Below are 27,968 nucleotides of genomic sequence, written 5' to 3' on the forward strand. Positions count from 1 at the left end.
TCACTTCATGTCTTGTGTTTGTATCTCCTGCAGGACTTAATGGAGAGACTGGACAGCCTTCTTTGTGGAGATGGCTCAGAGAGTCTGAAGAGCCTTTGTCTCAAACTGCTGCTGTGTCTGGTGACGGTGAGACGGAGATGCATTATAATGTGATCGGCTTTGGGGAATGATTGTTTTTAAAAACACGCTAAACATCAAACGTGTGAACAAAATGTGTTCACAGGTAACGGACAACATTAGTCAGAACACTATACTGGAATATGTGATGATCAACAGCATCTTTGAAGCCATTCTACAGGTAAGACTATATCTACTGTAATTTCTATTCATTTTAGAAATGTCTTCTTCCGAATGTGGTCATCTCTGTTCTCCGTCTGTCCCCTCCTCAGATTCTGTCAGAAGTGTCCAGCAGAGGGCAGCATGGGTACGATACTGTGGTCCTCCTGGCTCTGCTGGTCAACTACAGGAAGTATGAGGTGTGTACATACACGCACATGGAACTTTACCTCTCACAATATTTATTACTGAGCTGTAATATTCCACACACATGTCACTTGTGCATTCAAGACTCATTGTCATAGTTCTCACAACTGTGCGCGTAGCATTGGAGTCATTTTGAAATGAGGTAAAGTAATCGGCACAGAGGTGATATTTAAATTAAATAATAAACGGGCAGAATAAGAAATATCTTCATATAGAAAATGATAATAATAAAATGTTTTCATGTCATTAGTAAATCCAGTGTAGTCTGAGGAGGAAACAGATTAATTCATGAAGCTATGAATAAGGATATTTGTACAGGTGTAAGCTGAACAAGACGACTCTATTTGGCACCAGATGAACATAAAAACGCTGACCTGAGATGTATCCGGTATCACAGAGACACTTGTCCGAGATTTTTATGACCGAGAAGCAATCATGTTCTCTCAAATGGCTTCCAATTGACTTCCCTCTTCAGTTATTTCCTGGAAGGATGAGAGTAGCAGGGTGGGAGGGGATAAAAGGAGGCGGCGGAGGAGGAGAGAGGGTTCTGGATGCACCCTCGTGTGTGAGCGAAGTGGACAGCTGCTCAAGGAGCATTTAGTGCTCACAAGCCAAATGTGTACGATGTGGAAGTGATCGTTCAACGTGCTTGACTTATTCCTAACTTTGCAAAACAAGATTTCACAAATGGATACGTATATGTAGATTTACTGAATTGTTATTTATTGTTAAAGTAAAAAAATCAAACACCAGCAGCTTGGTTAAAAAAAAAGATAATCTTGAGATTAACTGGAATTTCAATTCAAACATTTTTAGATGCAGCAACATGACGTAGCACACGCACATGTAATCGGACATAAACATAGAAGTTAATTGAATAGTTCAACCTGTTGCTAATTTTAGGTCATGGCTGCGTGATAACAAATACTGCTAAACATCCTACAAATGGAGATGGAGTTGCTTCTATAATCCAGAAGCACACGGGCTTTGCTTCTCTTGTCTGTTATCAAGAAAAACTCAGCGCCGTGTATTTTTAGTTGCAGCACTGAACCTTGCATGTAAGTCTGCAGATGAGCCCTTTGAGTGAGGGGATAAAATGAAAAGAGAATTACCCGTTAACGGTCAATATAACGTCAATATTTGTGTCAAATATTGAACGGCCTCTACTTACACTGATTCTTTTTGTTTGTTAGTCGGTGAATCCTTACATTGTGAAGCTCTCCATCGTGGACGATGAGCCAACACTAGATGTGAGTATGTTGTCACTTACTGTATTGGTTTGAACTGCAGAACAATAAACAGGTGGAGGCAGATCATCAAGGCTTTGACTGAAACGCTGCATGTTTTCTTTCCCAGGGAATGGGAATGGTCGTCCACCACGCTCTGACAGAGTACAACAGGTGAGATCTAAAAACTGTGAAAGACACGCGTTTATAATGACGCAGTCCTCGGTGTCATCAGCTTGGTTTGATGTCTCCCACAAATGTTCCATTTCTATTCTGAGAAACAACAGGCTCCTTTTTATACTTTTAGTTATTTATATCTGACAGTTTTCTTTGGCGGTCGGTAATGTTTTTTTGGATGAGGCGAAGGTTTGGAAATTACAATGCTGTTTGTCTGCCTGCGTGCGTAGACGGACGCATCAAAGTGACGGATGGCGGCTCCGTACAGTTCATTGTTTCTGAGTACAGAGCGAACCGCCCTCAGATAATACGTTGTGGGGAGTAGAAGGAGATGTTGGGCTACAGGGCTGTGTTTAAGTGTAAACGTATATCTCTCTGCCTCCCTACCTGTCTTTCATTTATTAGTCATTCTCTCCACTTTTTTTTTTATTACGTCTCACTTTCCGTCTTTGTCTTTCTGTTCCCCATAAAGGCAGTACAAAGACAAAGAGGAGGAGAACCAGGGCGGGTTCTTCTCCACCCTCACTAGTATGGTACGGTCTTATTCTTACTTCGTATCGTCACAGTAGATATATTTCACCTTGATTGGTATTTCTGACATTAGGATGTATTTGGTAGTCGAAGAGTTTCATCTGCAGCTCCAAGTGGGACAACTGATCTTTTTAACAGTGTTGTCTGATGGCTCGACCCTTCTTCTGTCCACAGGTGGGCAGCATGTTTATAGCCGACGCTGATGAGAAACTCTCTGTACAGTAAGTACAAAGTGATTTAAATTCTGACCCATCAGGCCGGATCAAAGTTATGTTTTTACTTCATGAATGAATGAACTGACCTCACACTCTCCTTTCTTCTCAAGGACCAATGAGGCGATTCTGCTGGCGCTCTATGAGGCCGTGCACCTCAACCGCAACTTCATCACTGTATTAGCACAGGTGAGCTTACACTAATCATTTACAATAAGAACCCGCGAATATTGTGATATTTGGCAAACAATATTGGTAATATAAGCTTTTTTTTTTTGTCCCTTTAAATCTTCATTATTTTGCTGTGAAAAATGTGTCTTGTAAAATGTAAAACTGTCTTCTGATTGACGTAGAACATCTTATACGTCAGCAGGAGAGTTGGAATACAGCAATGTTGTGCTACTATTAGTACATGCATCTTTAAAGGTGCACAAGATGTGAAAATCACTTCTCTTCCATCATTCAGTTGACTTTATCTTTCCCTGTGGGGACTTTGATATTCAGTGTTTGAGCCATCCGATGTAACTGAGTGGTGCAGACGAGTCAAATTAGGACAGCAACAATGACACTTCCGTTGTGAGGACATTAAGCCACTGTCCTGCTTTTTACAATGCTGTAATTGTGTACAAATCTCATACATTAGCGTCGGTGATTAATGAAATGTTTTGCACTACCAGAAGTAATCTCATCTAAATGGCTTCCTGTTCCCTTCTCTCAGTTCTTGCCTGTATTGTTGCTTTTTTCTCCACTTTATGGGACAGAAGGGACAGCTTTTCTCTATCAATGACATTCCACAAACGTGTGTTTTTGGTCCATCAACAGAGCCACCCTGAGATGGACATCCCAACTACACCCACCACCCCTACTCCAACCACGCCTACATCACCACTCGGCACAACGGCGCCCTCCTTAGACAGTAAGTCGTGCACACTTGTCTTTGGGGAGACATCGACGGTTGACGTGTCTGTGATGCCCGTTGGTCTCCCGTCTGTCGTCGGGTCTACTTCTCTATCTCTGCACCGGGATGTTTAACAATGTTGTAAACAGTCTTTATGGTGAAGTGTAGCGTTGAACATTATGATCTCAATCACACTTCTGTTACCTAAAAGCCTAACTTAAGTCTTGTGGTCGTTACAGAAACTGCATCTTTATGGCCTCAAATACTGGCTTCAATATTCAGCGATGGCGTTCTCCACCTGATAAGACAGCAGCACTTTGTCTCGTCAGTTCTGGTGTTTACATGTGTTGTTATACCACAGCCTCACCTTGAAACAGAATGGGACTAAACTGAAATATGAATCCCGTCAAAACACCAGAACGGGCCGAAGATGAAGTGAAGGATTTCTAAAGCTTTCTGGCATCACGTGGATCAGGGCTCTTTTTTTTTTTTTTTTTTTTTGTCTAAATTTAATCTTAACAGTATTTTTACATACATTTTTTAAAACTCTCTCTCCAAACATGGCGACTCTCCGTCACTTCTGACACAGGCGCACGCATACGGAGGCACATGTGCACCCACGCCCACGCCTTTTCAAATATTCAACAGATGTTTAAGGTTATCCGAAGAGAGGCGCTCATACACAGTAATGTTGGTTTATTACATCTTAATAATCCGATTATTACACCACCCCGCACGCTTGTTAATATCTCTTTTAGACGCGAGTGCGTGGCTGTCACTTGAGGTTTCATGGCAGGTGAATGTTATTGCTGGCACATTTAAAAGCAGGTCATTTAGCATGCACACACGCTGTAGCTGCTAAAAGGTGCATGTGTCTATCTCGAGCTCTCCCTCCATTGCTTCAAAGCTAAGAGCCATTTTCTGTATGAAATATTAACCTCCAGCTTTAAATACAGATGAATGTTTCAATGCTGGGCGCGTTGTGCCATGTCATGGGACCCTCAGCACTTAGAGTCCCTCTACTCTGACCAGACTCAACACGTGCCGGCAATCACGCGTCGGGAACACGCCTCGTCCTTCCACAGGACGGCTCCCGCGTGACGATATGTTTCTTGACAGCCCCGCTGTGATATGAAGGAAACAAAATGAGGGTTAGCGTGGAAGAGGGGAGATGGAAATGACCGGCTCATTATTTATCCATGAAAACAAAATCTACGTTTCAAAGAGCAGAGATTTTTAAATGGATAAAGACGCTTGTCTACACCACACAGCGAGCTACAGCGGCTACAATAATGAGACAAAGACGTGTATTTTTCTAATGCTGTTATTTGCCTGAGTGAGCACTCCGTCTGGCCGCCCAAACAAGGACGGCGGCTCTTCTTTAACTCTCGTTTTTAGAGTAGATTTTGAGCTCAGGTTATTATTGGATGGAATAATTGACCGACTTTAAAGCTTGATTCATCATAATTGTGTTATGGCCTTTCTTTCTGTTTAGTTCATATTTCTGTGAGTATTCTATCTGCAGTGAACATGCTTTATTCGTGTATATCTGCTGTGTAGTGATGAACAACCCAGAACTGCCTCTGGATCCCAACCTGCAGACTAGCAACCTCCTCATCACCTTCCTCAAGTACGCCTCCATTGTAATGCAGGACACTAAAGGTAAGCGGACACCTTCATGTCCTCCTCTTTGTCTCTGTCACTCCACCTTCCTACAACTCTTCCCCTCTTTCACTTTTTTTCTTCTACGCCTCTGTCCTGACGTGTTCTCACGTAGCGGACCCCAGACAGCAGTGACAAATGAATGCTGTTCTCTCCCCCACCATTCATCTGTTTTAGTCGCTCTCAAAGCACCAGAGCAACAAAAACCTGTCCTGCCCTTTTTTTTACCTGTTAAGAGTCTCATATGTGTGTGTGTTTGCAGATGAGCATCGACTCAACAGTGCCAGACTGTGCCTAATCATCCTCACCTGCATAGCCGAGGTAGGAGCAGCCACACTCTGCAGCGTTTGCTCGCTCCGCAGATCGTCTTTGTTCTGACTTCACCTCTGTGTGTGTGTGTGTGTGATAGGACCAGTACGCCGATGCCTTTCTTCACGATGACAACATGAACTTCAGAGTCAATCTCCACAGAATGGTGAGTTTCTGTTCGGGAGTGAGTGACGGTGAGAGCACAGAATTGACACAACAAATTCAAAAACGTTATAATCGTAGCAGACAAACAGGAGGTAAATATTCAGCGTCGTGGGACTTCGAGAGGACACTTTGTGTTAGTTTCGGTCATACTTTGGACGGAGTTATTTAAAATAACAGAATGCAGCGCTACATGTTGTGATCTCTCTTTTCATCCACCATTTCTCAGCTGTTACTCTGCCGGTCTCACATGCACAGATGTACTTGTAGACATTAGAAACCTGGTTATGTTCATACATGGCTGAGAAACCAGCGTTCTCCGAGTAACCAGGTTTCTTGTCTCCGTTACGTTTATGAAATCGTCTTACTGGAGTAACCCGGTTACTTAAGTGCCCGTAAACGTGTTCTTTTTCCTACTTACTGTATGTTTCAATTGTCTTTTGTTTTCAGCCCATGAGGCACAGAAAAAAAGCCGTGGACAAGAACATCCCTTCACGTCCGCTGGTGTGTGCTGTTCTAGGTATGAGGGACATTAAAAACGGTTGTTTACTGTGGACTCAAACTGTGAGTCCATAGTAATATGATATTCTTGATGGCTTGTTAGTTAGCGGTAGACACAGCAACTCTGGTGTTCTGCGAGGTAAAAGTGAGTGTTTTTGTCAATGGACTCTGGTGCCTTTGAAGAGGACATACATGGATATAACGGCATCAGTTCCCCGTCGGACAGGGCTGTCTGACGGTCAAAATATAGCGTACAGTGATATTGATTTCATTAGGTCTTCGTTCACCTCAGTACATTGCTTTACTCCTGTGCCCACACTGCCTTCGTCTGTCCCCTCTTGTCTAGATCTGATGGTGGAGTTTATAGTCACTCATATGATGAAGGACTTCCCCATGGATTTATACTTGTGAGGACGCGCATAAACATCACACACGCATTGTTCTGGTCTCGTCCACCAACCTGCTCCGTCACCACACTGTTATGTGCTTCCTGTGCAGGCGCTGTGTGCAGATCATCCACAAACTCCTGTGCTACCAGAAGAAGTGCAGAATCCGGTTACACTACACCTGGAGAGAGCTCTGGTCAGGTAAAGATGCCTCGCTTTCTCTTTCAGCGAGGACACCAAATGTGTATAATTTAAATCTGAAACATTTTTTGATTTGTTGGGTAGATAGTTAAGTGCGTTTGCTCAACAAAGCCAATTTCCCTCTGAAGTCATCGGGCCTGTTGTTTTGGAAATGTATTGCATCATTGAGATTGGATAATGAGTCTCTGAAGAAAGCACAATCCATCCTGGTGGCCTTGTTTCCATCCCGGTCAACACACAATAGCACATTTCAGCTTGTAATGGCTATTGTAGTCTCATTAGAATACAGATTCTTCTAATCGGACCAATAATCCGTTTAATTCCCTGAGTAACACTGACCCTGTTCTCCTGCCCGTGATAACGGCAAAAAAAATGAGCTGAATTAAAGCCACAGATGTGTTTATCTTCTTCCAGCGTGTTGTTGTGCCAGCGTGTTAAAAGCTCACATTCTGGTTCTTCTTATGGGTTTTGTTTTCCTCTATTAAAGCTTGTGAAAGGCTTCCCCCCCCCGCCTGAGTTTCCATTATCTACTTTAATAAAGAAGCTCACTGAGGAAAGAGGACTGCTGCCATGAGCCTCTGCTGGTAGACGACTATCAGCGCTCCACATTATTTCATTCATGTGTGCATGTCTGCCTCTGCACAGCTCTCATCAACCTGCTGAAGTTCCTGCTGTCAAATGAGACGACACTGCTGGCCAAGCACAACATCTTTCACCTGGCCTTACTGGTGAGCCACACACACACACACACACACACACACACACACATGTTGACACGTTGTTGTATCAGTGGTGCTGAAGCCGCACACAAGAGTCTGACCTCTTTTTATTGGTTGGTAAGAGGAGACATAAGAGGCCAGTCGGGCTGTGTATGCACAAACGGATGCCGTTTAAATATGATTTCCATAAGAAAACGTTTGTTTTTCTTCTTTTGTTGAGAGTGAAATGTATTAGTCAACCCGCGTTTGTCTCCCGATCCAGGTGGTGAACCTGTTCAACATGTTTATAACATACGGCGACACGTTCCTGCCCACCTCCAACAGCTACGACGAGCTGTACTATGAGATCGTACGGATGCACCAGGTCTTCGACAACCTCTACTGTATGGGTACGTTGGTAGAAACTGCAGTGTTGAACCTGACTTATTATTAATTCTAATGTCAAAGCTGTTATTCAAATTATCTCAAATAATACTAGCCGTCACAAACAAGTAGTTACTAGTTTTATTCACCAATGAATTCCAGTGTTTTCATAACTCGGCAGTTAAAAAACAAATCAAAACTTCTTGCAAATGCACATTAGAATGTTCTAGTCTTTCTTCTATTGCCCGAAACTAGTCGTGTTTCTACTGTGGCTGTAAATATGCATCTAACTCTGTTTTTAATCTGTCCTTCTCTGCCTTCCAGTTCTGAGAGTATCAACCAACACGGGCCAGTGGAAGGAGGCAGCCAGCAAAGTCACGCATGCCCTTGTCAATGTTCGGTAAAAGAGCGTGCACACGCACACGCACGCACACGCACGCACACAGAAGGAGAAAAGAGTCACATTGGATTGAAGGGAATTTTTCAAACAGAAATGTAATGAAGAAAGGTCAAAACAGAGGGAATGAAGTTAAGTCTCTGGGTCTGTAATGTAGGTCTCCCATCCCCAGCCTCTTCCATCCCCTCCCTCCCTCAGGCCCCTTTTTTTTATTAAATACATTTTAAGCCTTTATCTCCTCCAACACAACCGCGCTCCAGTCCACACACATACTCTACTTGGTCTCTCCTCCACCATTTTACCCTGCAATCTCTCCTTTCTCCTCCGTCTTCTCCGAGGAGTTGATCCTCCGAGGTCACCCTGGCTCGGAGGCCCCCGAGGGCCGCCCGTATACGAGGAGTCACCCGCTCGACTGGGCTCCTGGGACGGAGCAGACTCACGAGGGTTGGAGGGAGAAAGAAGATTGAAAAGAGGAATATTTGAAAGAATTGATGAATGAATGGAAGAGGAATAAAGAACCCACTGAGGACCGATTTCTATTTCACTCCCATCACCTCAACCCTCCATACGCCGTCTTCACACACACACACACACACACACACACACACACACACACACACACACACACACACACACACAACTGAATTACCACGATGGAGAATTCTCTGCATTTTCTTTGTCACTATAATTTATTTGAGATATATACGACGTCCTCCTAAGCCAGCACAAAATAAGCCATTTCATCTCACAGCCGTGCTTATTGCATCAACTTCAATTTGTGCCACAAAGCAGTTTATTTCATGGGAATGAATGCTGATGCTGGAAGAGATTGCCTCTGGATTGACATCTGAACCTCCCCGGTGTGCTCGCGTGATATGAAGGAGGCATCGAGACGGAGATGAATCGGAATGATTATTATAAGTTATTATAAGTCTTTAACTCCGAACTTTGCTGTCAATATTGCTAAATGCAATCCTTCACATATTGAATATTATTATGTTATTAGTTTGCACCTAAACAAGAAGTAACCACACATTGTGTGGTGTTGGTTATAGGCTTTACATCCTCGCACATAAATGATAATGTCCACACTTGCTTCATCTCACAACTGTTTGTGTTTTTGTCTTTAAGGGCCATCGTCAACCATTTTAATCCCAAGATCGAGTCGTACGCGGCTGTGAACCACATCTCCCAGCTGTCCGAAGAACAGGTAAACATCACTCGCTTCTTATTTTTACACTTTTACAAAGTAAATCTTATTAGTACACAGTGGAAAACACTGAGAAGGGCTTTGCTGCATTTTATTTTGAAAGAATGCCTATTCACGTGAAACGTCATCAAACTTAGATTTCTGTGTGTACGTTCTTAAGTACAGTAAATGTTGCAGATTCTGAAGACCACTGTTTTGCAAACACACAAACACAAGGTGAGAATGGAATCATTAACTGGAGTTATTCCCTCATCATCGTCTGTAAGGAGGCTGAACTTCACTGATACCAGCGCAGTGCGTTCCACTTAAGACTTTATCATTTATGTCACGATAGGAAAACAGCTGGAGGAGAACTTTTTTATTTATTTATCTTTTTACAAGCTGATAACAGAGTGATGGATTCGGTCATTATACTCCTCAATTACCTCTCCGCTTTTATCTGCCAGATTTATTCACAACAAAGAGGGACGGCAGCCGTTAGCTGTGCTGTCTATGAGCGGCCAGTGGTTTGTATGATTCTCCACTTGTGATATTAACAACGCGTCTCATTTGATAAAGTAACTCTATTTCTGATCATTTGCTAGTACAAAGGTTGTGTGCCTGTATTTATCAATTGCCGCCACTTTAAGCATTTTATATACAGCATTCAGAGCATTGATATAGCAGCAAATAACGAGCTGCTATGTAAAGATGTAGAGGAGTAATGGCATCCCGAGGACGGAATGAAGCCAGAAAGGTACTCTTATTGAGGCATTGATATAGATTTGAAGTGCTCGGCCCTTATCGCAGCACAGCACCTCTATGACAGCCGGATGGAGCGTGCTGTGTCTCCTAACGCGCTGTGGTTTGTGAGAGGGTGAACCACAGAGCAGCACGATCACATGAACAGGACTTTAAAGGAAGAGATCCACACTGACGGAGTGCTTTAATGAGGCTTTCTTCATCCTGTCCAAACCATCCGACACAAAGATTACACAAACCCCCGCGGAGCACTCTGCAATCTATTAAAGAAGGACCTCGATGAACAGCTGCGATGGACATATTTACATATTTGTAATGCTGAGCTGTTTATCTGTCAAACATCCTATTTTAAATACTTTCACATTGTACTGTATACTTGGTTTACTGTGTTATTTGAACAGAATGTAGGTCGGGTTTTCACAAAAAGGCAGGAGAGAATTGAGTGAACCACAACGAGAGCTTTCAATTGAACAGAAGTTACATGTTCCCTCAGGCGGAACAAAATAATGCTCGCAGCAAAAGGTAAAAACCGTGATGTAAAATCTTACTGATGAACTTCAACGTAACCGACGTAGCGCTCCAGGTTCTGGTGCACAAACCTGAGTCATGGGGCAGAACGGAGGCAGAGATGTATTGAACTTTGTTCAATGGAGGGACTTGTTCAGACCAAGATATCTTTCTTTACTGTACTTCTGTTCTCCCTTCCTCGTTTTTCAATGAAGATTTGACATACAGTGCTCGACACACACACACACACACACAGTAACCACCTGCACTCCATCCGCCTGCAGCGTCTTCATTCCCCACAGTGACACTAGAAGATGGATGGCCTCCAGAAACACGCAGCATTTAAACGAGCTGCTGTCTGTCTCTCACACACACGATACGATATTAGAGTGGAGACGCACTCCAGCACACACACACGGCTCCTTTTGTACCCGCGCTTCGAGATAAATACGATGACAACTGCGTGTCCACAAAACATCATCTGCCCAGTGATGCAAAGAGTTGCTGAGCGGAGTGGAGTGTGTGCAGCAAAACGCTGAACCAAATGCTTATCACCCCCGTCTTTGCTAAAACAGCATGTGGGAAAGGTTACATTGTCTCTTGACTATTCTTAAATTCAGATTGTTTTTCCCCTCTGTTGATTCCATTTTAGAAAGATGATTCTGTGTGTGTGTGTGTGTGTGTGTGTGTGTGTGTGTGTGTGTGTGTGTGTGTGTGTGTGTGTGTGTGTGTGTGTGTGTGTGTGTGTGTGTGTGTGTGTGTGTGTGTGTGTGTGTGTGTGTGTGTGTGTGTGTGTGTGTGTGTGTGTGTGTGTGTGTGTGTGTGTGTGGCTTCTCTGGGAAACACGACAAAGTGTGGCTCACACATCTCATTGTGAATGTGTCATGCTGTGTGGAGTGTTGCAGGGTCATTAAAAACATAATGAAAGCGGTCTGCTCGGGGGCTGTTTCACGGCTGAATGATGGCGGGGGGGTGAGAGGAGAACCGCTGCATAATTACATCTGATTTCAGCTCACCTTCTCAAATCAGCTGGATTTTACTCCAGGCGTGTGTGTGTGTCCTTCACTTAATAACAAAGTACACACACTCGCAGTACTGTATTTGCTTGATTTATACTTGTCCTGAATGAATGAATCCTTCCTAAAGCAAAAAATGCCTTCATTGTTCATTCAAAGTGGAACTTTATCTCGCTGGTACAGAAGACGGACGCAGTCGGCTCATCTGGAGATAAAGAAGCACAATTAAAGCACCAGTGAGAGATGAACCTCACGGGGTTCTGGCTAATGACGCTCCATTCTGTGGAGAAACGGAACAAAACAAACGAGTGAGAAAGCAAAATAAAATGCTTAAAAACATCAATCCAAGTTGCAGGTGATGCTTTTGTGTTTCACATCCCTGATAAGAGAGTCTGACAGGGAGCAGTTAGGAGAGGAACCAGATCGGACCAGATCATGATCCCTCATGAGTAAAGATGTTGTGATGAAGTATTAAACACAGTAATTAACATTTGACTATTCAGGTTACGTGTTCACTGTGCGATGCTTTAACCACAGAGTTATGTAACATGTTCATTTTCTGTTTCCCCCTCATCCGTCGACCCCCGTTAGGTGTTGGAGGTGGTTCGGTCCAACTACGACACGCTGACGCTTAAACTGCAGGATGGTTTGGACCAGTTCGAGAGATACTCGGAGCAGCCCAAAGAGGCTACTTTCTTCAAGGAGCTGGTAAGAGATGGAGAGCAATGCATTGTGGGTTTAGAGAGGTCTCCGAAGATTCAGGTTCCGTGGTGTCACTGCATATAAAGTCAGAATCACAGGCGTGGAGGACGTTCTGCATCAAAGAGGGTTTAAATGACAAGGACCCTACTTTTTATGCCTCCACGCGGCGACATCTTTTCGTGTTGTCCGTGTGAACGAAGGACTCGAGGCTAAAATTATTAGAATTTGGTGGTCAAAGGTCACTGTGACTACACAAAACACGTTTTTGGCTCAGTAATTAAAATGCTAATTATGATAATTTAACAAGAATGTCTTAATAGGATAAAATGAAGAAGGGATGACATTTGTAACAGACACGGAACTAAACTGCAACATGACGTAATTCTGATTTAAAGGAGCAAATAGTTTGTTTTTTAACCCTGATTTAATGTCCCTATGCACCTAAAAGTGTTTCCTGCTGCAGCCCGACACGGATCACGCTGGCTTCCTGTAAAGAAAAAGAAGAATTAAACTAGTGTCTGCAAATGTTATTTTTAAAGTAAAATGTTCACCTGCACTCTTGTAATATAATGCATATGATTTTCACCCTTTCTTTTAGATAATAAAGCACTATATAATAAATTATACGATGTATTTAATAAAACATAAACCAATAAGAATGAGGTATAAAATCTACGGATTTATGTGGGACTCATGAGACAAACATCGAGATAAGAACGGCCCATATGGAAGCAGCACGGGCTCAGATAGCCTGACTTCTTGTCTCTGAAACTGGTGACCCTCTAAAGAGGCTCTATCCTACACTTCAAAGTACAACTTGCACAGTTTGGTGTCTCTTTGAGCTGGTAATAAATGTCCCTCTGTGTCTCCAGGTGCGCTCCATCAGTCTGAATGTGAGGAAGAATGTCTCTCTGAACACACTGAGTCAGGACGTCCTGCTCAAAGAGTTTTCCACCATCTCCTGAGACGCACACACTCCTCCAGCCGCCTCCTCCCTCCAGATGGACATACACAGTACATTTGTGTGTGTGTGTGTGTGTGTGTGTGTGTGGACACGAACACATACCTTCACACACACACACAGCCATTACACACACTAACAAGGACAGTCCTCCATTGTTTTCTCCGTGATTCGTCTTGATTTGTCCTCCTGTGAACTGAACGATGGAAACTGAGGCAGACACGCTGACGGGCTGGATGCGCCGCAGAGAAACGCCTGGAAACTGTCCGGACTCGCTCCCTTTGTGGTTGTTGTCGATGTGTGTGTGTGATAATTTAAGGAAGTGCCCGTATTGCACTGGTGTGCAGTCTTCAGTATTGACTGGAGTGTTAACTCACACATGAACGTTTGGACTTAATTGAATTCAAGTATTTTTAATCCAGATGTTCATCCAACTTTTCAGCCACTGGTGATGTTTTCAGAAGCTTCTGCTCCCTTGATTCATGATTCATCTCCAGTCATTACTTCAGAAGATGGAGGCTTGGAGTGAAACACTGTGTTCTTCCTAACATCTGTAATGGTGACCTTTAGCCCTTTTGAGTGGAGTCTCACTGTAAATCCTCTTTGATCTGAGCATTAACTCTTTCTGTGCGGCTGAATGCGTGTTGTGCGAATGTTAACTTGAATCAGAAGTTAAAAACATTAAAAAGTATTTTGTAGTTGCATGTTTGCTAAGGGGTAGAACATGTTAAGTTGAGAATGCTCTGAAGTGATAAAAACCTTCTTATTGTTGTTGCAAACCTTTTGTTTTTCAACAAAGCCAGGACCAACATTCACTACTGCACGTCACACCAGTCGTCTCTTATTAGTTTAACAATGCTCATTCTCATTCAGAACAATTGAAATGGTTATTTTTGAATGGAAGCAGGTCTTAATTATGCAATTTCTTCAAGTGAAGGGTCTTATTTCTCTCATCTGTAACTCCTGTAGGTATATTTATGTTTCTTTTTTAAATAAAGGTTGCTTTCCTATCACTCAACTCGTGCTTCCTCTTTTCACTATTTAGGCAAGAAAACCAAAGAAAAACTTGTTTTTCGATCTACGTTGTAACATCAAAACTAACGTCCTCGTCAGCTCAACCTACACACACACACACACAGACACACACTGTCCTCTGCTGACTCTGATACATTGGCCGTCAGTGGGAGACTTGGATTTCTTAACCCCAAACAAACCCCAGAGTGAAATATGCTCTTTGACAAATGCTTTTGTGTTGAATAATGTTTTTTAGTTGAGCATTTATGAACTGTTGAGTTACAACTCAGCGAGTAAAAAAAGCATGTAAGCATCTTGCACCCAAATGATTTAGTGGGACCTTTGTTGCATGTCGTTCTCCTCTTTCCCCCCCAATTTCTACACTTTCCTCTGTCACAGAATGGTGAAAATACTCGTGACTGTACTGACCGCTCCATCGACATCTCCCTCACTCTTAGCTTTTTCTGCACCTGTCTCGGCGAGACGGCTGACGTGGTCGTCTCAACTGAATTTCCACAAACAACCTGATACACAATGAATTTGAAAGATTTAAAGTGACGCTAAACTGCCACCGATCACTTAGAGAAGTCGGAGTGCATCACTTTGCTCCAAATCTCATAAATAAATTAGACAAGCTTACATCTTTGTGAAATGTATGCAGACACAAAGTATAGTTTTAGAAATCATGATTAATAAAGAAATGTTGACCATTAAATGGTTTAGAGATGCAGATACAAAGTCTGAAGGAGCTGAGAGAGAAACTAATGAAAAAGACGAGGACGCTGCATAACATTTGAGCCCAAAGTTAACACAGCAAAGACTACTTGCCATTCATTATGAAACCAAAAGATTTGAGAGAGGTAGAGTTTACACTTGAGATGATAGAAAGAGAATTCAAATGTTCAATTTTCCAGTCTGACGAGCAGAAATTTGGTCCATCGGGTGTTTGTACAGAGAGACGTCAGATGTGTATAAAAAGACCAGACCACTAGGTAGACGTTGTTTTTCTCTTTCGGGTAAAAGTAATATGTCTCGCTTCCATTTGGTCCGGTTCCAACTGAGCACAAGTGTCTTGCAGTAAGATTTCCCTGTTCAGCAGTCAACACTGAAGTACTTCAACGCACCAACAAGGAACCATTTTGAAAGAAGCTCCTCCTGATGACTGCAGCGCCATAAATTTCACCAAAAAAATTAATAAAAAGCCCCCGCTCATTCATTTGTAGTTGAAGGGTTACGACATGCAGAGCCTTTAACGCAGCAGCAGTGGGGCCATAAACATTGATAACAACCTCAATCTTTTCTCTGCCTTTGCTTTTGTATTTCTGTATCTCTCACATGACTAATTAAAATTGTGGAGCCGAGTGCAGAAGAAAATTACACCGAGAAGCCTCTAATGGACACACAAGCATCATGTTAGTACAAAGATACATTTCCAGAGATTAAAATGTGCTTCTGGGAATAACACTGTGGCATGGAGAGTGGACTCTGAGAGTGTGTATTTGCTAGAGATCACTTTGTGCAATGTCTTTTTAATGTGGTGGAGCTCAATCCCCCGACACAAGTCTATTCCAAATCCTCTCATTTTGTTGGCTATATTGGAGATTGGGCAGTATGTCAGCCCCCTGATATAATCTGTGCAGTGTGTGTGTGTGTGTGTGTGTGTGTGTGTGTGTGTGTGTGTGCTGATGACAGCTTGGACGCTGAGCAAACCCTCTTCCCTTTTCTGCGACAACCCATTAATGCTGCTGTGCATTTATAACGTTTCATTTAAGCATATCAGCCTTCTCATCAAATATTCATTTGAGGGGAGATTGCCTGCTTTATCCCCCCCCCCCCCTTCCCTCCGTCTTCCCCTCACCCCTTCACTTTTTTATGTGTCTTCAAATGCAACTTTCCATGGGGACACTTAAGCAGAAACATGTGGCATCTTTCTGTTAAATGTCTTATACTGAATATTATCTTCTGTTTAGCACTGAACAGCCAGGCCAGCTCACCTGTGCTTCTATTGCATCAGTGTGTGTGTGTGTGTGTGTGTGTGTGTGTTATTCGTCACCTGTATCACCGCTCCACACCGCGCATAACTACAGGCATCAATCAGAGCTCATTATTGGTTATCTGTCAGCTGCACTTTCCGGCCTGCAGCAATGCTAAACTTCTCTGTGAACCCCGCGGGAGATAAACACCATGAATACTGTGAGATGTACCCGTCCCAAGGCGCGATATATATATTCAAATACCTCTCCACTATGTTCCCTCCGTCTTCTTCTGTTTCCCTTCTGAGTTTCTCTCCTTTTAAAAGGCACCACTGTCCCTCTCTTTGGTTCTTCTTACTTCACAGGGGCCTCTGTTGGTGTCCTCGCTTGCCTTTTTTCTCTCCTCTTCATCGGTCTTCTGAAGACGACATAATAATCCCTGTTTTAAAGGAAGCTTCACCACACTTCACCAACAAACACTGTTTAGCTTCTCTTGGCAGAAGGAGTTCTCGTTTTTCCAATTACATTTGATGGTTTGAGAGTTAACGTTTACTTGCACACACAATAACACTGATTATTGTTGGTTTCATAGTTGATCTGTCCTGGGTTGTGGGGTAAAATGTTGAGCAGTTATTCAATAGTCGACTTTGTTCTTGAAATAGATGAGCAATAAAAATGTTTGTATTGGATTTTGAAGTGGTACTAAAGGGGCACTAGACTGATTTTACATGTCAAAGTCAATTGACTAATCATGGGGAGCATTACTCAGCCTGTGAAACAGCTGTATAATATCTCCTGTGACTGGTGGAGATGCTTGGAGAACTTGGAACAGAAAACATATGTCTCTGTAATGGTTTTTATCCATGCTAGCATCGTGGCTCTATGGATGGCAAATTGGTCCACTACTCCATCTGTCAGGATGGATTGCTGTGACATTTCGTACAGATATTCATGGTCCCCAGAGAATGAATCCTGACTTTGAAGATCTGACGTTTCCTCTAACTCTATACCAGCAGGTCAACGTTTTCAGTTATACCTCAGCATCTACTGAATCGATTGGCACAACATTTTGTACACATTCATGGTCCCCAGATGATTCATCTTAAGGAAGAAAGGGAATCTTGATAATTTTACAATTGCTACTTCCGAGAGAAGAATAAGATGCTCAGTATTTGGGGCCAATCTGAGTATTTCAACATGAATCAAAACAACAAAACCAACCAAGAACCCAACCAGTCCCAATTTAGTCATATTTTCTCTGGATCTTAAGACGTATGAGCTAAAAAGAGATGTTGAAACTTTAATGGAATACTTAAAATAACTTGACATTTTACAAAAAAGTTGGAGGGAAGGTCTGAAATAAAGATCCTAAAATGTACTCAAACTAAACAAACTATTATACATGAAAAAGCTGTAATTACACCCTTACTTTAAACCTTGATGAGGCTCAAAGTATTCCATTTTAGAGGGTTTAATTAGAAGTTTGTGATGGGAAACAAAGCTGTGGAAATCTTGAAGTTTATCCCATAAATCAGCTCGTGGCCCCTTCTGTCTCCACCTCGCTAATGTTGTGTATTTATGGATTTAATATTGCAATGATCGTGACCTTGCATTTATCTGAAATATGAGTGAGTCATTCGTTAAGTCTACTCAACCAGCTTCAAGGACGTGGAGCTGACAGCGCATAGATCCGCAGGTATTACTTCGTCCTACCGAGCCAAAGCTGCTCAAGTCCCGAGTCAAGGTGAGACCATCCATCAGTGGAGCAGAGATCAGCAGATATACAATCCCACGTCCGCATGTCTGTCTGACTGTAGCCCCCCTGTGAGACTCCCTCTCTCTCTCTCTCTCTCTCTCTCTCTCTCTCTACCCGGACAGATGCTCCAGCTGACAGGCGACCTCTTTGTCCTCTTTGGATGTTTGGATAACCAGCAAACTGAAGTCGTCACATTTCTGCTGTAGATCAACTTTACCTTTGAACCCACTGAAGCGTCTCTAAGTGACCGCGAGGAGCACACTGTGGATGTGAGCGCGCGCTGATGCTGAGCTGTAGAGAGTTTGGATAGAGAGGGACACGAGCTTCTGCACGGACTTTTCACCCTTTTTGTCATCCCTCTATCGGCGACATTTTTTGCAGCACACACACAAACACACGCGCAGGCTGATGCTCGCGGAAAAGTGACACGCAAACAGGCAGGAAGTCGTAGATGAGCTGCCGCTCCGACGCACGCACAGATCCTGCAGGTTCGGCGCGGTGGTCTGGTAAGAACTGAGAGAAACCATGAAGTCCAGGAGTCAGGACCAGAGTTTGTCTGACTCCAGGGAGCTGGACCGATCTTACGACCCGCTAACAGGTATCAGTCTTTGTCATCTTTTCCTTTTAGATATGGGAAACTGGAAAGTTGCTTGATTTGCTGCTGATTGCTGACCTGGCTGAGCTTTCCAGTGACTGTGCGCTCATGAAAGTTTACTTTGGGCTTTCTAAAGTAGTAAACTGACATACAATAAACGACTTGGGGTCATTTAAATGAAATAGTATCTAAGACTCTTAGCTCTGTCAAAAAACAAACTCAGGTTTCATCATCTGTCACCAGCTGCTGCAAATCAGTTGGTCAGTGTGTGAATGTGACAGTTAAGCTTCAATTCCAGTACTCGGTTTTAAACACAATAATGTGGTCGTTGGTTCTGCATCATGCAGGTCAGGTCATCAGGAAAATAAATAAATAAATCAAATATGACGGGTGGTTCCGTGCATGTTGCGGTGAACAAATACTTCTAAATATAAGTTTAAAGCCCACATCTCCACATCTGTGTCGGAGTCAGAGGGATGTACAATAATGCCAGTCGGGCTGTAATATGTGTGTGGAAACATATTTTGCATTACTGGTTCTCCGTATTGATCTTTGATAATAATGCTGACATGAATAGATGACTGATCCGTTGTGACATTTTGAAAGTTGATTTATCAAGAAATACAAAAGCCAAATAATTTCCGGTTCGAGCTTATTAAATCTGAGTATCTACTTTTTCACTGTAATTTAAATATAGTTTGGTTCTAGCAAAAATCGTGATGGACATCTTTCAATATGTTCTGACAGTTAATAGACTAAATGATTGACAGATTGAAAAAAAGAGTTCAGCGGATTGATTGATGAAGACAATCATTAGTCACAGCTCTAAACAATCAACTCATGCTATTCATGTTGATGTTATATTGACATGTTTGTTTTCATGAAATGCCCTAAAAATGCAGCACAGCTGGTGATTATTGGTATTGCAGTGGTTAATGCGCTCTTTTATATTAAAGAGAAAACAAAGTTAAAAGATGAACGTGATTTACAAAAGTGTGAGGAAAACCTTCATAATATGACTAAAAGTCACAAAGATGAGCGTCAGTAGTATCCCGTGGTGGTGAAACCATCGACATATATCAGATAAACACACTGATGAGGCCTGAAGCAGAGCAGAGAGACAACAGAAACAATGTAAGATTTAAAATAGGCGTCTCGTTGTGTCTTGTCATCTAAAATTAAACTTGTGAGTGTTTGTTGTCTAATTAGATCAGTGAGGCTCCTCTGTTTGTCAGAGTGCTGCAAAGACAAATCTCTTTAGAGATCAGAAAGCATATTACTGTTTGTTTCTCTCTCTCTCTCTCTCTCTCTCTCTGTCTCTCTCTCTCTCTCTGTCTGTCTCTCTCTCTCTCTCTCTCTCTCACTCACACTCACACTCACACACTTGGCGCTCTCTTTCTTGTGACAACTTTCCCAAAATAGTCTTCCTTTAAAAATAAATGTATGAAAATAACTTACATAAACAGCTGCACACAGCTTTTCCTATTTGGTTTGCAGGATATTTCTAAACGGACAGATGGCATACAGATGAAGGTTTACTTAATGGCTGATAGTTCTCGCTGGCACAATAGCCAGCGTGATATCCATTCAGCAGCAGGTAAACCAAACAGTGAACAGGTGCGTGAACACAGAGGCTTTAAGGGGCGTGCAGGACACACAAACAAACCTTTTTGTGCAAACTGTGTAACTGCAGCCTTCACTGTTCAACTCTATTGCATCCGTCAAATAAGCACCCAATAGTAATGTGCAACAAATTTATGGAAAAATAAATAAATAAATGCATTTGAAGGACTTATCAGGTATCAGGACTGAGCAGGAAAAGGTGTTTATATGCAGCTGCTGTGCTGTAAGACAACCTCACGTTGTTTACTTCTGACTGTGTTCATACATTATTGGATCTTTTTCATGTCATCACTTTCTACACATGTTACAGTGACCCTCACCCTGTTATTTTAAAGCGTTAGCTCGACATTTTGAAGTACGCTTATTTCCCATTCTTGCAGAGACTGAGATGTCGTATCTGCACAGTAAATACGAAGCTATAGCGCGAGCAGCCGATTAGCGTAACTTAGCATTACAGCCTAGGAACAGGGGAACAGCAATCTGTCTCTGTCCAACGGTGACAGAATTCACCAGCCAGCACCTCTAAAGCTCACGTATTAACACTTAACATCAATTGTTTGTTTGATCTGTGTGAAAACGAATGGCTGCTGTGCTACAGGACGTTATGTGCTGGAGGACTATTTAATGGCCAGGAGGAGCTGCTGCTCAGCTACCAGCAGAGTTAGTCCCGCCATAATGCCACGTGTTGATTTTACACAAAGGCTTTTGTACGGGTCAGACAAACAAGTTCTAATGTGAGCTTTAGAGGTGCTGGTAGTTTGATTTTGTTACAGTTCGATGCAAGAGAGGCTAGCTGTTTCCCCCTGTTTCCAGTATTTGTGCTAAGCTAAGCTAACCAGCTGCTGGTTGTAGCGTCATATTCACTGTGCAGACATGAGTGTGGTATCAATCTTGTCCTCTAACTCTCGACAGAAAGCTAAGTGTACTTCTCTCTTGGAGATAGTCAACGTACTCATTTTGGGTTTCAGCATTGAATCTCTTGGCTCGGTTAATGGGATGAAGAACTAATATTGCATTCTATGTTGTGACAGTTCCCACATATTGTAAATTATACCATTTGCATTTATTACTGAAGAAACCTGCTTCTGTGTGTGTGTGTGTGTGTGTGTGTGTGTGTGTGTGTGTGTGTGTGTTTGTGTGCGTGTGTGCTTGTGTGTGCGTGAGACGGGTGAGAACACATTCATAGATTTTCATTCATGACAAATTTGTAGAGCGCTCATGGAGTTTTTCCCCTACACTGCCAACATTGATAACATAGATATTGCATTTATATAACATAGTTACGTCGCAGATTTCAAAATGGCTGCACTGATGAAGAGTATTAAGATCAACGTTGTGTAACAAATAATCAAAGCTGATGCTACATAACCGACGGTGACGCGTGCTTCTGTGTGAGGACACATGATTTGATAAAAACCTCTAACAATCACGGGGAGCTCAACATGTCGGTGGAAGAGAACGAGTGTGTGAATGTGATTGTGTGTGTATCCATGGTTTGTATGAGATGAATGTTCATAAGCTGAAGCATGTCCTCTCTAAGGATTATGGTAAGCTTATAGAGGCTGCTGCCCGGGCAACATGTTCTAAACGTTCGTTGAACGCTGCATGAACCCATGACCTTCCAAGTAAACTCAAGAACCAACCGGTGAACGAGACGCTTAGGCTCATGATGAAATGACCATCACCAGTTTATTATCTTTATAAGCGTTTATACGTTCTTTGTTACAAATCACTGCATGGTTAATAAACTATTTACTATTACGTTTCCTTCTTCACTTATTCTTTGCTCACAGATGCTTACTTGAAGAAAAATTTACTTTTAGTAAGAAAGTTTGGTCTTTCATTCGGCCATGTAGACGATACGGTTTATGTGTATTTGGGAGGTTTTGAAAGAATGATGCCTGAAGATAATGAACTAATGAATGCATATGTTGTTTTTAACCTCCCACTGTGATTAAACTGAACTATTATAAACTTTTATGTCTTGTCACCAGAAGCGTACCTGATTGAAACCCATTGATTACGCCCACTTCAGAAGTCTGGGGTTCTGAGGCAAATATTCTAACTGATTTATTTCTGACCTCAACGTGAACTGAACTGAACTTTTAATGTATTTATTAGTATAACTTGTTGTAAATATATATCAAAAGAGGTGATGCTTCCTCTTCAAAGCCTCGCAGCCCTCCTTTCTCACGGATTTCTTAATTTCCCTCAGTGTCTCTTTTTTTCCTCCATTCAAGTATTTGCAACTAAAATAGTTTGCACCGGTGGATAAAAGGTGAAGGTAAAATAGTCTTTAAATGTGTTAATAACAGCAGGGAAGAGTTCACGGATCTATTTGTTGATATTGATTCACAGGATTAAAGTCAGAGCTGAGGAAAGGCTGCTGGAAGATCTCAGCACCTGCTGAAGTAACTGAGTCCGTGTTATTCATCAGTCCAACGGCTACTTACTGCTACAAGCTGCCACGCAGAGTATGAACACACCAGTATGTTGCATTTGTTCATATCGTAATCATTTATATTGGCTCACAGTGAGTGCATTTCTACATCACGGCTGGAATAATGCTTCAGCTGAGGCTGCATGGCCTCTCTAACATAAACCTCCCGCTCTGTTTCTGTTGGATTACTCTGCAAATAAGTCACATCAAACAGCTGCCCGTAGAAAGCATTTCAATAACTTAGAAAATATGTTTAAAAATATCTGCCCTGCGCTCTGTGACGTCAAACAATATCAGCTAAAGACAGAAAACAGCAGCGACGGTTATTGTCGTTGTCAATCTGTCAAACCCATTTCATTTATCGTTTCCTTTTTCTGCGTCAAAAAGCTAAGATGTTAGTTTTGTTTGTTTTTCCTTAGTTGTGCAGCTGATGGCAGTTTGATTGACACATGAGGGCAACTGGTTTGTTCCCACAGAATGAGATCTTATAAGTTATGCTTGTATACAGTACATAAGACGTACGCACACTGCTGTTGGTGTGTTTACATATTTATGATCACAGACTTAAGAGGCAACTTCATGTGCAAGCAACTTATTTAACTTGAAAAATAATCGTACAGGTTTTATACATTCTTCCAGCACCGTTCAGTCACTTCAGTATCTGTATTTCCAGTTATGTTTCGTTGCTTCATGGGCTGCCATTAGAACATCTTATCTCACAGGTTTTCTGGATAGCAGTGGGAGTGGAGGTGCATCATCATTTCTACTTTAAAACCTCCAACACGGTGCTCCACCTGTAGTCACCTGCAGTGCTCATAGTTGCTTCCTGTCTGTTGTTTTTCCCTTTCTCTGACTTTCAGGCCTTTATCAGTCGAGTGTAATCTGACTGTAGCTCAACACTTCCCTCTAGTGGCAGCAAGGACACATGTAGGTCTGGAGATGCTAAATCAACAATTGTTTGTGTGAGTTTCTGTCAGCATAGTTGCTCTCCAGCATCTCTTTGTCCTTGGGTCAATATATAAAGTCTTGGTGACTGACGGAGGATGAGAGAGACTACAAGATGGCTTCAGCAATCGAAAGCAACAGAGACCTTTAAACAGAACACAAATAATTTAGGAGCAGACGAAGCTTCAAAACAGAAGCTTGGATAAATCTGATGTTTGTGTTTAACTGTGGCAGGAGGAGAAGAGGAGGGGAGCTGGGATGGGGAAAAGGGAAGGCATGCAACTGTTTTACTCAATAATCAGCTCAATGAAGATGACTGTGATCCATTAGCAGTAAACAACTATTGGCTACGTACGCATTTAGTGGAGTATTGTCTACCTGAGCAGAGAATGAAGTCACACTCTCTCTGTGTGTGTTGTAATCTGACCTCTGTGCTTTGTTGACATAGCCGGGCTTGCCGTGTGTGCCGTTCAGTGCATGTGTGTGCACGTGAGCGTGCCCCACTTACTAGCTAATGGTCAGCTAGTAGCCTGCTAATAGCCTATGTGACTCCTAAGGTAAAGCTCACCCTTCGGTTCCCTCTCAGGTGAGCGCTGTTAGCTCTGTCAGCGCTGTTAGCACCGTTAGCTTTGAGCCGCCGCTCAGCCGTCGCCATGTTGAGAGCCCTGTGGAGGCACTAGGTATCCTATTGAACATTTGTGAAGTTATGGAGTAAACTGGACAGCCAGGTTAACACACTAAACCGTGAACATGATTTACATTATACCTATTCATAAAAAATAAAGACTAATGTTGGACATTTAGATCCCACTCAGTATGACCTCTGTATCTCAGACTCCAGTCACGTGTCATTTCACTCAGCTCTCACATGCTGGATGCTCGCCAAACAGCTTTGATCCGATGGGTCACACTGGTTCAAAGCCAGGTCAGCACACTAATTTGTGCGCTCTGACTTGCATGGAAAAGGGTTTGGCCAGTGGTTTATCCATCTAACATGGTGTTCCCAATGTGGGCCTCTCTGTCTGCCTCTAATCTCTGCTGTGATTGGTTGTCTCCAGGTAATCCTCCATCCAAACCCAATAAGAAGACCATAAAGCAGCGGTTCCTCAAACTTCTCCCCTGCTTTCGCTCTGGCTCCAGCTCTTCAGTCGCTCAAAGCAAGTGTCAGGACACACAGTCCATCTTCACTCAGATTCCCCTTCGTGTGATTTTAGTCACGGAGAAAGTGAAACAATGGTGTACCCATAGGGACTAACTTTTACATTTTTTCTCTGCATCCGTACATGCAGGTAGTATAACTGATGATGCCGAACTGTCAACGGTGCATTGCCGACCGGAGGGGCTCGACCACCTCGTACAGAAGACCAACTTCGGCAAGAAAGAGCTGCAGGTCCTCTACCGGGGATTCAAAAACGTCAGTCAAAGAGTCCCGCGGATGTTTGATATGTGCACTCTTATTTTATGTTTGGAATGACCATCTTTATAAATATGGAATCTGCGTCTGTGTGTGTTGTGTATCGATAGAAGTTTGTGCTTTTTAATTTCAACAGGAGTGTCCCAGTGGTGTGGTGAACGAAGAGACTTTTAAAAGCATCTACTCCCAGTTCTTCCCTCATGGAGGTCAGTCAGATCCTCCTCGTTCGACTCACAGTAGAACATTAAGAGTCCAAATAGAAACCAGTAGGAGCTTTTCTAAAGGAAAGATCTTGTGTCTTCATTGGTGGAGAGTTTGCAGGTCTTTACGCAACATTATATCCCTGTTTCAGCTCATGCTCTACTGTAAGCTGTGCCGCTCATCATCTGCATTCTTCTTAGCTTGTGTCTGTCTATGGGGTCAACGAAGGGTCAATACTATTCTGAGATTGGGAAATTATTTTCAGAAATCATTTCAAAGCCTGTGTTCAGTATATTACTCTTTGTCAACCCGTGAAAAAACTTAACAAATTCAAGTTTTTGTGAATGTGTAAAGGTTCAAAGGTTTAAAAAAGGGTGATATGAAACCACAAGCTCTAAGATGATCTCTGAACATAATTTCACAAACTCAAAACCTTACTGACTCTTATTTGAGTCCAGGATTTGAATGGTCACTTTATTTTCTCTTTCCTCCAGATTCAAGTATGTACGCACATTTCCTCTTTGAAGCATTTGACACCCGCAACAATGGCTCGGTCAGCTTCGAGGTGACTCGTCCATCCCTTCACTCTCTGTCCTCTCTCAGTCACTTTATGCGTTTTCTTCCTTCATGCTCCAGTGCGGCAACTTCGTACTTTTAAAAGACACAAATATATATTTTATATATATATATATATATTGACTCAGTACTCGTAAACCGCTGATTAATCCTGTTCTTTATTTTATTTCCCTGTTTCTCTTGCTTTCATCTTCCTCGTCCTGATGTCACCATGACGTTCCTGTTCTCAGTCATGTCTCTGTTTTCTTCTTCTTGCTTTAGGACTTTGTTGAAAGTCTGTCTATCATCTTGAGAGGCTCCATCAATGATAAACTCAACTGGGCGTTTAATCTGTACGATCTCAATAAAGACGGCTGCATCACCAGAGAGGTACTCTCTCTCTCTCTGTCTGTCTGTCTGTCTGTCTGTCTTGTGTCATGTCAGCAGATCTTGGTGGTGCTTGATTTGCCCTTGATTCTTTTCCTTCCTTCCGTCTGTCCAGGAGATGACGGACATCATGCACTCCATCTACGACATGATGGGGAAGTGTACCTACCCCTGCATGATGGACAATGCTCCCAACGAGCACGTGGATAACTTCTTCCAGGTAAAACACTCGATCATCAAAGCGATACACGCCCCCGATTTGTTTGTTTCTTTTGCACATGCAGGCGCACAAGCTTGTGGTGACGCTCCTGCTGCCAGTTTCAGGCCGCTCCACTGATCTTCAGTTGTTGATGTTAACGCGTCAAGAAAACTCCACAGGGTTCCTTTAAGTTCCACCTTTGAAACATCTGTGCTTGCGTGTTACATTTTCCAGAAAATGGACAAGAACAATGATGGAGTGGTCACCATCGAGGAGTTCTTGGAGACATGCCAAAAGGTATTCTGCAACCATTTCAAATGATCAACAAAATAACCTTTTCCATCTGCAGCCTCCTCAGTAACTTGACTTTGTGTCTCCATCCAGGATGAGAGCATCATGCAGTCCATGCACATGTTTGACAGTGTGATCTAAAGCTTGGTGGACACAGACTTTAGATGTTTCCTTCCTGCCTGGAGTCTGCAGCCAGAGTGGACGGTGTTTCTGCGCCCTAACCAGAGAGGAGCAGGGTGCAAATGGCAATGTCCTGAGGATTATACCCCAAAAACCACCTCTTCTTGTGAAATGTTTTTATTTTATTAAGACTGTATATAGGGAGACATCAAAAGGTGGATTCTGGTGTTTTAAGATCTTGAGTCTGTGCAGACCAATGTGACCAATCTATTTAATGCTGTAGAAAATAAGCATGGAGCGAGCTGAACAATGCTGAGAATGTTGTAGAGTTTCACTCACTGTCTAAACTCACAGATGTGCGTCGATGAAGGACGGCTCTGATGAAGGGAGGAAGTTCAAACCCGAGCAATAATCTTAAAAGTAACATGTTGTCAATTTGGTCCTCACGGAGCCCACCACTCACATTTACTATAATACTGGATATTGTGTCTGCATGATGTGTCTGTTTTGATTGGCCATTGATATGCTTCATTTAACTGTTGACATATTTTCTATACGGACGTGGTAACAACGGCGATGAGGAAGATGAATAAAACAGTTGCTATGCAAAAGGGGGAATATTACATCCACTAACAGACAGTCCTTGACTTCTTTTTGTTACAGGTTTTCGGAGGTCATTTTATAGTTTTCACTTTTGCAAAATGTAATGAACCAAAAAAGAGCGAGAGAGAGAGAATCAATCATTTGAATCCAAAGCAAACATCAGAATACACAGCGGCAGAGGGAGGCAGTGACGGAGACGAGCATGATGCTTTGAACTGAGTTTTAACATCTATTAGAGGAAAGACTAGAAACACCATAATGACTTAGACAAAGTAGAATCACTGCAGGTGAACTGACCTCCCTCGCAACTTCTGATTTTTAAAATTGACATAACATTCCACTCGTCTCCAAAAATGTTACAGGAGAAACCGCATATTCACCAAATTGGGTTCCAATACAACAGCCATTTAACAATTTCTGCATTTCTATGGTTTTGTGTGAAAGTTTGATTTGTCAAATCAGGAAAGTGAAATGAAGCCGTTCCAGCT

General features: G+C 42.5%; 2 protein-coding genes across 3 annotated transcripts in view; both read left to right on the plus strand.

The window, feature by feature from the left end:
- armh3 (armadillo like helical domain containing 3) overlaps positions 1-14,382 on the plus strand; it is a 17,378-nt gene extending 2,996 nt beyond the window's left edge. Inside the window, exons 6-26 of the mRNA XM_076090543.1 lie at positions 34-126; positions 224-298; positions 390-476; positions 1,677-1,733; positions 1,840-1,883; positions 2,359-2,419; positions 2,592-2,638; positions 2,743-2,818; positions 3,452-3,545; positions 5,088-5,189; positions 5,452-5,510; positions 5,599-5,664; positions 6,111-6,180; positions 6,508-6,568; positions 6,660-6,748; positions 7,394-7,476; positions 7,730-7,856; positions 8,155-8,230; positions 9,359-9,437; positions 12,293-12,409; positions 13,276-14,382. Coding sequence (XP_075946658.1) covers positions 34-126; positions 224-298; positions 390-476; positions 1,677-1,733; positions 1,840-1,883; positions 2,359-2,419; positions 2,592-2,638; positions 2,743-2,818; positions 3,452-3,545; positions 5,088-5,189; positions 5,452-5,510; positions 5,599-5,664; positions 6,111-6,180; positions 6,508-6,568; positions 6,660-6,748; positions 7,394-7,476; positions 7,730-7,856; positions 8,155-8,230; positions 9,359-9,437; positions 12,293-12,409; positions 13,276-13,368 — 1,656 coding nt within the window. The 3' untranslated portion in view covers positions 13,369-14,382. The remainder of the gene's footprint in view (positions 1-33; positions 127-223; positions 299-389; positions 477-1,676; positions 1,734-1,839; positions 1,884-2,358; positions 2,420-2,591; positions 2,639-2,742; positions 2,819-3,451; positions 3,546-5,087; positions 5,190-5,451; positions 5,511-5,598; positions 5,665-6,110; positions 6,181-6,507; positions 6,569-6,659; positions 6,749-7,393; positions 7,477-7,729; positions 7,857-8,154; positions 8,231-9,358; positions 9,438-12,292; positions 12,410-13,275) is intronic.
- Positions 14,383-18,632: 4,250 nt separating this feature from the next.
- On the plus strand, positions 18,633-26,898 carry LOC142948487 (A-type potassium channel modulatory protein KCNIP2-like). 2 transcript variants are annotated; one of them, XM_076090549.1, is made up of 9 exons: positions 18,633-18,705; positions 24,769-24,871; positions 25,004-25,124; positions 25,261-25,330; positions 25,820-25,890; positions 26,163-26,270; positions 26,383-26,487; positions 26,701-26,763; positions 26,851-26,898. In XM_076090549.1, the coding sequence occupies exons 1-9, from the start codon at positions 18,633-18,635 to the stop codon at positions 26,896-26,898; spliced, it is 762 nt and encodes a 253-aa protein (XP_075946664.1). The 2 variants fall into 2 exon arrangements, with proteins under 2 accessions (XP_075946664.1, XP_075946665.1); XM_076090550.1 differs by lacking the exon at positions 24,769-24,871 and having other exon boundaries at positions 25,000-25,124.
- Positions 26,899-27,968: the final 1,070 nt, after the last annotated feature.

Source organism: Anarhichas minor, unplaced genomic scaffold (assembly GCF_050575085.1).
Source record: "Anarhichas minor isolate MPS153535 unplaced genomic scaffold, ASM5057508v1 ptg000012l, whole genome shotgun sequence".
In the NCBI taxonomy this organism is placed as follows: domain Eukaryota; kingdom Metazoa; phylum Chordata; class Actinopteri; order Perciformes; family Anarhichadidae; genus Anarhichas; species Anarhichas minor.

Coding starts and splice junctions, on each gene's coding strand:
- LOC142948487 (XM_076090549.1), top strand. CDS start 18,633: ATGAAGTCCAGGAGTCAGGACCAGAGTTTGTCTGACTCCAGGGAGCTG. Junction 18,706..24,768: donor ATCTTACGACCCGCTAACAG/GTATCAGTCTTT, acceptor GGTTGTCTCCAG/GTAATCCTCCATCCAAACCC. Junction 25,891..26,162: donor ATGGCTCGGTCAGCTTCGAG/GTGACTCGTCCA, acceptor TTCTTGCTTTAG/GACTTTGTTGAAAGTCTGTC.